This window comes from Schistocerca americana, chromosome 7 (genome assembly GCF_021461395.2).
Source record: "Schistocerca americana isolate TAMUIC-IGC-003095 chromosome 7, iqSchAmer2.1, whole genome shotgun sequence".
NCBI classification, from domain to species: domain Eukaryota; kingdom Metazoa; phylum Arthropoda; class Insecta; order Orthoptera; family Acrididae; genus Schistocerca; species Schistocerca americana.
Window position 1 is genome coordinate 122,526,088 of NC_060125.1, and position 11,238 is coordinate 122,537,325.

The following is an 11,238-nucleotide window of genomic DNA, read 5'->3' on the forward strand; positions in this document are numbered from 1 at the left end:
TGCGACAAATGTGTGCTACTTACGCAGGTATAACATGTAATCATTAACATAATCGTTTTTGCATTGTTAGTGGATAGTGTATTATAGAGAAACGGGAATGTTATAATGCGTACAATATTTCATTAACGTAAAACACCTCGTTTTTACGGGAACGTTTCGATGATTTCCACATCAGTTCTGTATTACTTGTCTCTCATGTTTATTATCATAGACCCTTCAAGTACTGTGTCATCACCACCTAGAAAGAGTGATCGTTTCAAGGAATGGAGGAACAACATATCATCCGCAGCAGATGAAGTAGATCTTTACATTTTAATTCACCCCGGAGATGATGATGACATCTTAAAGTGGTGGAGCAGATATGAAACAAATCTGCCAGGCCTGGCTGCAGTTGCAAGACGTATTTTATGTATCCTAGCAACAAGCGCACCTAGTGAAAGATGCTTTAGTAAAACCGGCTTGTTACTAACAAATCGCCGCAGCCAATTAAATCCGGAATGCGTTAGTGATTTACTACTGGTCAACAATAACTATAATTTTGTTTCTGTTGTAAACAAGCGAAAAGTGTGACAAGTTACGCCTGTAAATGTTTAATGTTCTTTGTATGCTTTATTCTACATTAAACGGACAGCACTTATTTAATTTTTCCTATTAATGAAAGGAAAAATATATCTTCTGTTTGGAAATGAGACTCGACTTCTATCCGCGATTGTATTGAATTATCATTTTACTTTCCAAGTGATTTATGAATTTAGCTGTGTCACGTACCCGTTCTTCGAAACGTTGCTTTTGTATTAAAAGAGAGAGAGAGAGAGAGAGAGAGAGACAAATACATTGTGTGTGTGTGTGTGTGTGTGTGTGTGTGTGTGTGTGTGTGAGAGAGAGAGAGAGAGAGAGAGATAGGCGTTGGATTTGTACAGCACAGTGCGGCGAGCCGGGGCGAGGCGAGGTGAGACGTCAGCGGTGGCCGGTCATGCTCGGTTATCCGCGTGTCCGGTGTCTGGTGATCAGTTTACGTCAAACGGGAGTTAAAACTAGTCCTTTCGAAGATTAACACTATCGTCGTCGTCAGAAGACGATTGCATAGAGCGTAATCTTCTGTAAGCAGCGTTCCACCTGGTCATCCGCTGGGTGACGTCGCTTAGAACACTAACGTCAATTGTCGATGACGTCACGTGGTGGGCGCGATTCACCTGCGCAAATACAGCATATCAGTAATGTGATGGTTTGATGCCATTTCACCAAAACAAGTTTTGGTGTCAAGCACGAACAATCTGTGTTTGCTCAAGGCAGAACGGCATTTCCATAATTATATGCAACGATGGAAAAAAAAACTCAACACCATGAAGTTGTGGGAGATAAACGAAAGTTGGTAGGCGTATTTCTACATCTGAAAGACCACGTCCATTCAAATTTCGCATCAGTCGCATAAGACTGACGCTTATAGCACCACTGTTATGACGCAAATGAGGTTTGCTGTAAATACACGCTGTAACGGTCGTGACCGTCAGTTACCTGATGTTAGAAAACAACGCCTGAAAAAGACGACGGAGATCCCACCATTATCAGCAGCTCACCGACTTTGAACGTGGTCGTGTAATAAGGCTACGAGAAGTTGGATGTTCCTTCCGAGGTACTGCAGGAAAACGTGACAGGCATGTATCCACTGTACATGATTGTTGGCAGCAGTGTGCACGGGAAGGTACGGTTGCTGGAAGACTGGGCTCCAGACAGCTACGTGGCATTACCGAGAGAAAAGACCATTGTGTCGGCGTATGACTGCGGCGCGTCGTACTGCATCCCCAGCAACAGCTTGAGCTGCACTTGGCACCGCACTGACACAACGAACTGTTACAGATCGGTTATTTCGAGGACAACCGAGCGAGGTGGCGCAGTGGTTAGCACACTGGACTCCCGTTCGGGAGGTCGATGGTTCAAACCCGCGTCCGGCCCTACTCGTTCAGATTTTCCGTGATTTCCCTAAATTGCTTCAGGCAAGTGCCTTAGAGAGGGAACGGCCGACCTCGTTCTCAACCTTCCCCAATCCGATGGGACTCATGACCTATCTGTTTGGTGCCCTCCCCCAAATCAAGCAACCAACCAACTTCAAGGACAGCTCCGAGCCAATTGCCCTGTAGCGTGCAATCCACTGACCCCAAACGACCGCCATTTGCGACGCCAGTGTTGTCAAGCGAGAGCTCATTGGAGGATGGGATAGAGGTCTGTTGTGTTTTCTGGTAAAAGCTGCCTATCCCTCGGAACCAGTGATGGCCGTGTGTTGGTAAGAAGGAGGCCGGTTGAGGAGGGCCTGGAACCGTCTGCTTGCTAGACACACCGAACATTCACTTGCAGTTATGGTCTGCAGTGCGATTTCGTATGGCAACAGGAACATTGACGTGGTTACCCAGGCCACACTGACTGCAGATTTGTACGTCAGTCTGGTGAATCGATTAGTCCTGCTGCCATTCATGAACACCATGCCAGGGGGTGTTTTCCAACAGGATAACGCTCGCCCACATGCCGCTGCTGTAACGCAACGTGCTCTACAGAGCATCGATATGATATGAATGCGTGGTGTCTGTTATTTCGGATATCTCCGAAAGAACAGACACCACGTGAAATCTGCAGCTGTTATACATTAGATGTAAATTCAAAATGGAGGGGGGACAAAGGAAAGGAAAGGAAAGGGGATTGTTAATGTCAGATGCATCAGGATATTACGCGGAATTAGTGAACGCCGCGTTAACAACTGCTCCACGTGAGATTCACGGACCATCACGGCACGTCTCTCCGCCGACCCACACTCCCATCTAGCGCCACCTCTCGCCAGCCCTACCCGAGTCCTCGGAGATGACTGCAGGAGGTCGGACGTATTTGTGCATGCGCACTGAAGAATGTGGATTTGTTGCCCATCGACGCGAATCAGTTATATGAATGCGTCATGTCTTTTCTTACTAACATGTCTGACAGAACAGATGGTTCAAATGGCTCTGAGCACTATGAGACTTAACTTCTGAGGTCATCAGTCCCCTACTTAAACCTATCCTAAGGACATCACACACATCCATGCCCGAGGCAGGATTCGAACCTGAGATCGAAGCGGTCGCGCGGTTCCAGACTGTAGCGCCAAGAACCGCTCGGCCACCCCGGCCGGCTTGACAGAACAGAGACCACGTGGAATCCGCAGCCGTGATACATTATATATAATCTGAATGTTGAAGGGGAAAACGAAAGGAAAGGGAAGGGAGTAAGCAGAAAATCCCAGGTTCGAATCCCTGTCTGGCACACATTTTCACTCGTCACTGCTGATTCTGTGTAATGTCACAAGATCTGTCTCCAATACAGCACATACGAGACGTCATCGAACAACAACTTTAACCGTCCCTGTATTGAGCGTCCAAGTGCTACAGCCATAGTACTCCAACCCACCAACCGACATCCGGCACCTGCACAACACAGTGCGTGCCCGTCTGCATGCTTGCATTCAACATTCTGGCGGCTACAGCTGTTATTAACGTACCGCTATTTCACATTTGTAATGGCTTTTCCAACGCTTTCATTAACCTGTCATCTTGTAACGTTACTTAGACAAATGTGTTCCAGAAATTTCATTATTCAGCACTAATTACGTTTTGGTATTGGGATGGTTTTTCGTCAGTGTATGTCACGTGAGTGTGGCGCAGTATATTCGCAACGTTATAATTTGCTTGTGTACATGTATCAATATATATTCTTAACAAAGAACTGACGGATTGCGTATTGTACGTACTTCGTTCTGGCAGTGCAATGCATACCCGTGATATTGCAAGTTCTGATTTCAGACCACGGTTTCAGCTTACCATCTCTCGCTTCCCGCTACCATACTGACATTTCCAGCACACAAGTATTGTCCAACTCAGCATTCCAACACAGAAACAGTCGTGCGGGCTAGTTGGGAGCCTGAAACGGATTTACGTACAGAAAGCGTTTCTGAATTGCGAACCCAGCTAACGACACCCATCGTCAGCAGTCACCCAACACAACGAGCATAACTGCCTTCGAAAGGACGCCCTTTCATGCTCTGGGGGTGTTTTTCGTACTTCGACCTACTCGTTTAGGTTATCGTTAACGCCGGACGGGATCTTTATTTCAGTTCTCTCGGTGATCAAGTGTTGCCCTGCATTCTATATACTCATATTCGCGATGAGTATATTCTTGACGCTCCCACGTTCCAAGATGATAACATCCCTGTTTGTCACATGGCTGCAGGCATACATTCCTGATTTCAGTTACACTGGGGCATTCTTCCACACCTCATCTGGCCCGCTAATTTACCCGCTCTTACTCTCTTAAGAAAATCTGCGATTAGCGGTTGAAACGTAGCAGTCGCTACCCCTCCGAGGGTGGTAGCACTACTTCATCCAGTGGCTTCAGGTGAACATGGGACACCGGAAGGAACTTGCAGACTCCCTTCCTCGCAGAACTCAACCCATCATGAAGGCTACACAGGGTGTTACAGGGTAGCTAGAGTCATATCCCCTGGCGGTGATTAATCCGCTGTTCGTTGTGCTTGTATTACGCTGTATCTTTGTCTTCTGCTATAACAGCCGGCCGAAGTGGCCGTGCGGTTAAAGGCGCTGCAGTCTGGAACCGCAGGACCGCTACGGTCGCAGGTTCGAATCCTGCCTCGGGCATGGATGTTTGTGATGTCCTTAGGTTTAACTAGTTCTAAGTTCTAGGGGACTAATGACCTCAGAAGTTGAGTCCCATAGTGCTCAGAGCCATTTGAACCATTTTGCTATAACAGGAATACTGTTACAATGATGTATCCGAAAACTGTTGTTCGAGGAGGAGCAGAATAGAAATCGTGTAACGGAGTTTTCCCCAGAACTCACGAGCGTCCTCGCAGCGCCCTTCGCCGTCGTCGTCCCTTGTCGCCACTCACAACATTATCTCCTCTCCAGCGGCGTCCACTAGTATAAATTAAACAGATGTCAAAGGTGAATTCCGTTCGTCGGTACGGTAATGTCTGCTCCAGTCTGAATTGTCAGCCAGTGGGAGAAAGAATCGCACCTGTCGTTCTCGGCGACCCGCAAGAGCCGGCCGGTGCACGCGAAAGTCACGCCAAACATTTTTCCCAGACTCACAGTATCTGCTCAAAAGTATCAGGACACTCCCACGTACTGCGGAACTGCTCAGTAGACGTTGCATCAGACTGACACAGCAGTATAAAAGGAGGCTAGGACAACCATATTTCGAGCAGAGCGGCGGTAACGCTACAATGGTCCGATCAGGCGACCTCACTGACTTCGAACGTGGACTAATCGTTGGCTGTCACTTCAGTAACAGATCTTTCAGGGACATGCCAGCCCTTCTGATCCCTCCCAAGTCGACTTTCAGTGGCGTGACTGTGAAGTGGGAATGCGAAGCAAAAGCAACAGCTAAACCAGCACCTGGCAGAGGGTATCTGTAAAAAGTCACGTGAATCACTCCTCAGCTCTATCAGGAGTCCAGGTAGCAGACCGGCTGTTGGTAGGGAGTTAAAAATAACGCGCTTCAATGGCCGACAGCTCCTCCTGCGGAAACGAGCGAGTCATCTGGAGTGAGCCGTACACTGTGACAGTCCGACGGAAGGATTTGGCTTTGACAGATTCCTGGAGAAAGTTAACTGCCGAATGTGAGGTACGGAGGACTACTTGTTACGCCATGTGGGAGTCTTCCTTGGTTAGGGTGTGGTCCCCTTGCTGCGCATTAGAAAACGCTAATTATGGGTTGATATGAACGCACTTGACAGACTTGTGTACTGTATACTCTAGAGGAACACTTCGCAGACGATTACTGTTCGCATCAGCACGACTGTGTACTCTGTCGTGAAGGACCGTCTCAGGGGCGATGTTCAGTGGACAGTAACATTCCTGAAACGGACTGACCAAACATATCACCTTGGGGATGAGTTGGAACTTCGAGTTCGCTCCAGATCCCAGCGCCAAACTTCTCCAGTTCCTCTGGTTCGCCGGCGGCTGTGGCCGAGCGGTTCTAGGCGCTTCAGTCCGGAACTGCGCTGCTGCTAGGGTCGCAGGTTCGAATCCTGCCTCGGGCATGGATGCGTGTGATGTTCTTAGATTAGTTAGGTTTAGATAGTTCTATGTCTAGGGGACTGATGACCTCAGATGTTGAGTCCCATAGTGCTTAGAGCCATTTGAATCATTTTTTCTCTGGTTTTGGCTCTTGGGACTAAATGGGCTACCATTCCTCCATAGCCACTCAGACACGTCACTGAATGTGTCCGTAGCAGACCTCGTCATAAGAGAGAAAACCGCCACACCCCATATTAATGCCTACTTATACATCGTGACTTTTTCCACAGTGTACAAGCTCTAGGGATTGATCGATGAGAGAATCCGGAACAAGAAAGGACTAACCAACTTACGTCCGTAAATGCACGGTTTCCATGCTAGAGACCATTTATTCAGTCACACATTTTATAGAGACTGCGGTCTAATACGCGCTGTACCATTCAGTCACAGTTACAGTATATGATGAAAATGGTTTCCATGTGCCTCAACGCATGCTTGTACGCCCCGTAGTATGTTCTGTCTCGCACGTTCACATCCGCCAGGCTGCATCCGAAAGGTACCAAAGGCACCACGAAACGCTGCTCTACTGCCTCGACATATGGAATCGGCTCTGCATACACGACACTTTTGAGATGGCCCCGTAACCAGAGATCACACGGATTGAGATCAGGTGAACGAGGAAGTCATGCAACTGGACGCCCTTGTCCAATCTATCCACCACGGAAGAGTCTATTGAGATTCGCCCTGACGTTAACGGCGACGTGGGCTGAAGCACCATCATGTAGCAGCCACATAACCCTTCGAATCATCAGTGGCATTTCTTCCAGCAGGGGAGGCAAAGACACCCGCAAGAAACCCCGATAGTTCCAGCATGTTAGGTGCCGTGGAAGGAAGACTGGTCCCAACATACGGTCGTCAATTATCCCGAACTGTACATTCCGGCTGCACCGATACTGAATATTTGCCGTCACCAAACGATGGGGCCTCTGCATCCTATCCCATGACCGTTATGAAAGCTGAAGGTACCATCCGCATAAACATGATGGCCTCCGTCTATGAGTGTGATGGACGATACAAATCCCAGAATCGTGGTTGCCTGGTGAAGAAACTACTAACAAATCTGCTCCCGATGTGGAAAGTCTGTCGTTAGTAAGGCCTGTACAGGCTGTAAGTGAGAAGGGTAGTAACTAACAATTGTCATGGGGAATGCTCCACACGGTTGTCTGGCTTATCGTGAACTGGCGGGCAAACTGCCTAGTATTGACATGCCTGTCTCCTTCCACAGTGTTAACCGCATTTTCCTCCAAGTCTGGTGTCCGAACATTTCGGGTACGTCCTTCATGATTTCCTGCTTCCTGAACCGACCCTGCCTCAGACACTGTTGAAAACGTTGATTGCTGTGGTTGTTGTGGTTGGGGATAGGTCTCCTGATACAACTTTGCTACCCGTTGCCATTTGCCTTTCCGTAAGTAAACACCATGTCGGCAAGCTCTCGATTCGAATACGGAGCTATTGTGTACAACACTGTATGACATCCGCTACGAGGTGAGTCAGCAAGAGAAGTGAATTGGACACAATATTAGCAATTAACTATGGCAGGACAGGGCGCTAGGGAATCACGTAGGAGGAACATCATCACGCTATAGGAGGAAACCATACATATTCTAACTGTGGCTGCACGGTACAACGCGTATTAGACCGCAGTGTCTGTAACAAAATATGACCGAATAAATGGTCTCTAACATGGAAACCATGGGTTTCTGGACATAAGTTCATTAGATCTTTTTTGTTGCGTATCCTGTCATCGATCAGTTCCTAGAGTTTCTACGCAGTGGAAAAAATCACCCTATGTGTCCAGGTACTTATGTCTGTCTTACGCAGTGCGTAATGGACAATGTTTTGGCGGTGAGGGAAAATTACCTGTTTATCTCACGATACCAGACAATCGCAGTTAAATATTGCGAGTAGATTACAGTAGTGGTGAAATCAGAAGCAAACTAGCCAGTGGCGTCTAGGATTCGCCCACTGGGGGTTCCGTACAAACTTAGTTATGTGTACAGCACGTTTATGCATTCCAAGAATCGAGAATGTCGACACTAATACTAGCAAGATATCGGTCCCAGAGATTCCACGATTTTCGAGAATGTTTTAATTTCAATAACATAAATGTGACATAAAGTCAAGCAGGAGGGACGTGACCAATATTATGATAATTAGTAATTTTTATCCAATCTGACTGCGTCGCAGTGATGGAAGTCGAACATCAGGCAAGGAACGACTTCATCGCTCATATTACGCGTTTCTCCATTTACACATTATCAGATATCCAGGCGTTTCAAGTTGTATGTGAAACGAGTATTCCCAGACCCTGGATACCTGATAATGGATAAATTTTGAAACGCGTCATATGAGCAATGAAGTGGTTCCTTGCCTGATGTTTCACTTTTGCAGTTGCGACCAAGTCTGCCTGAATGCAGAAAAAGTGACTGTTTTAATTTTAAATTTGATGTCGGATAACAAATTGTTAAGGATATATTTGTTTCGTGTAGTAAGATTACAAATTAACAATTCTGCAACTTCTTGCTTTACTTGTACTGTGAAACCACGCTTCTTGCAAAATTTCATTATTCCATGTCAACGGGATGCACCCCGTCACTTCTGATGAGTGAGTTTTTGGGTATCAACATATGTGACGTAAATGGCCGCATCTTCTTACTGAATTGACTTAGCAGCTTAACCCTTTGAGACTCTCTGGCTGCAGTTGTGTACATTAACTTTTACTGTGTCTTAGCTTCAAGAGATTTATTTTTTCTCAATAGAAACTGAAGGTGCACTTTTGTGAATGTTCAAGCTTTGCATCATGTTCAACTGCTGCCAACTGTTGGGCATCACTATGAAAATATCTACAAGTCAATGTAGCGGTAAGTAGCAGCTCGTGACCACTAGATCACACAGATGTGGTTGCTTGGCTATATTCCATTGTATAATTGAATACTGTTGTTGTTATTTTGAATGGTAATTATTGAATGATCATTTTACTATTTATTACAGTAAAAAATATTTCATAATTTGTTATTTTAGTCCACAAAATGAAGCCAAGTGTACAAAGTATGTTTCGAAGAGAGAACATATTTCTATAAATTTTGCATCCAAAATCATTGAAATAAAACGCATGAACACTACCACGTAAATAAAAAAATTTTCTTCCTCCAGAAGAAATTCAGGTCTGTGAGGGTTAAAATTTTTTCACTGTCACTGGTCTATAGGTCTTAACGTGTGACGTAAATTTGAACTTAGTATGTCTAACCATTCCTAACAAAACGTTTGTTAACAGACAGATAGACGGACAAGAAATCGGTGCTATAAGGGCTACATTTTTACGGACAAAGGCACGGAATTCCAAACACAAAGATATCTGCAGCCTCAATCGTATGAATACAGTAACTCATCAGTTGCCAAGATTGCGCAGTTAATGTATGTCTTCGATCACGACAGGAAAAATAGTGCGACAGCTACTGTCTGTGAAAGCAGGATTATGGCCCACTTCCGTGTCGACCCCGTGTAAGCTGTACGGTTTGGACATTTCTGGCTTTGAACGCAAGTTTGGCGCTGGCAGGCGCCGCCAGCAGGTGGTCGGTCGTGCTCGCGACGCGCCTTGCCGGGCCAGGCTGTTACGAGACCCTCAGCCTCGTGATGACTGGGTGTTGTGTCATGTCCTAAGGTTAGTTAGGTTTAAGTAGTTCTAAGTTCTAAGGGACTGATGGCCATAGATGTTTAGTCCCATACTGCTCAGCGGAATTTGAACAATTTTGTTGCGAGACCAGACCGCCTGCCTCTGTTACAGGAGGTTGGACTCAACCAATGGCGAGCGTGGGCCACGGCGCAGGTACAGAAGCCGGGCCGCACGCGTGGGGGCGACGTCGCCCACGCCGCCCACACAGTCTGAACGCCATCTCAGTGCCAGGGCCGTCCGTCGCTGCTGCGGCCGTCCTGTTGCGAACCTGGGGAGTTAAAAGCCGACTGTCTTCATTCATATGTATATTTACAAAAATTATTGTATGTACATACGTATGATCCACATTTTTAGTTAATTAGTACGTACCTCACTGTAATTTTCCTAATAAACCATTCCCTTTCACCACATCGAATGGATTTTGGTTTAGAACCAATTAATGAGACACGTTATCTTCTGAGCGGCTAGTAGAAACCCTTGGGTAACAGAAGAAATGTGGAATTTAAATGATGAAAGGAGAAAATATAAAAATGCAGTAAATGAAGCAGGCAAAAAGGAATACAAACGTTTCAAAAATGAGATCGACAGGAAGTGTAAAATGGCTAAGCAGGGATGGCTAGAGGACAAATGTAAGGATGTAGAGGCTTATCTCACTAGGGGTAAGATAGATACTGCCTACAGGAAAATTAAAGAGACCTTTGGAGAAAAGATAACCACTTGTATAAATATCAAGAGCTCAGATAGAAACCCAGTTCTATGCAAAGAAGGGAAAGCAGAAAGGTGGAAGGAGTATATAGAGAGTCTATACAAGGGCGATGTACTTGAGGACAATATTATGGAAATGGAAGAGGATGTAGATGAAGATAAAATGGGAGATATGATACTGCGTGAAGAGTTTGACAGAGCACTGAAAGACCTGAGTCGAAACAAGGCCCCCGGAGTAGACAACATTCCATTAGAACTACCGAAGTCCTGACAAAACTCTACCATCTGGTGAGCAAGATGTATGAGACAGGCGAAATACCCTCAGGCTTCAAGAAGAATATAATAATTCCAATCCCAAAGAAAGCAGGTGTTGACAGATGTGAAAATTACTGAACATTCAGTTTAATAAGTCACGGTTGCAAAATACTAACACGAATTCTTTACAGACGAATGAAAAAAGTGGTAGAAACCGACCTCGGGGAAGATCAGTTTGGATTCCGTAGAAATATTGGAACACGTGAGGCAATGCTGGCCCTACGACTTATCTTAGAAGCTAGAAGCGGAGTAGGCATTAAAATCCATGGAGAAGAAATAAAAACTTTGAGGTTCGCCGATGGCATTGTAATTCTGTCAGAGACAGCAAAGGACTTGGAAGAGCAGTTGAATGGAATGGACAGTGTCTTGAAAGAAGGATATAAGATGAACATCAACAAAAGCCAAACGAGGATAATGGAATGTAGTCGA

The 11,238-nt window shown here is 45.9% G+C and overlaps 1 protein-coding gene across 1 annotated transcript in view; it reads left to right on the top strand.

Moving 5' to 3' along the window:
- LOC124622770 overlaps nucleotides 1–10,002 on the top strand; it is a 48,224-nt gene extending 38,222 nt beyond the window's left edge. The window contains exon 3 of the mRNA XM_047148561.1: nucleotides 9,901–10,002. Within this exon, the coding sequence (XP_047004517.1) occupies nucleotides 9,901–10,002 (102 nt within the window). The remainder of the gene's footprint in view (nucleotides 1–9,900) is intronic.
- The last annotated feature ends 1,236 nt before the right edge of the window (nucleotides 10,003–11,238 follow it).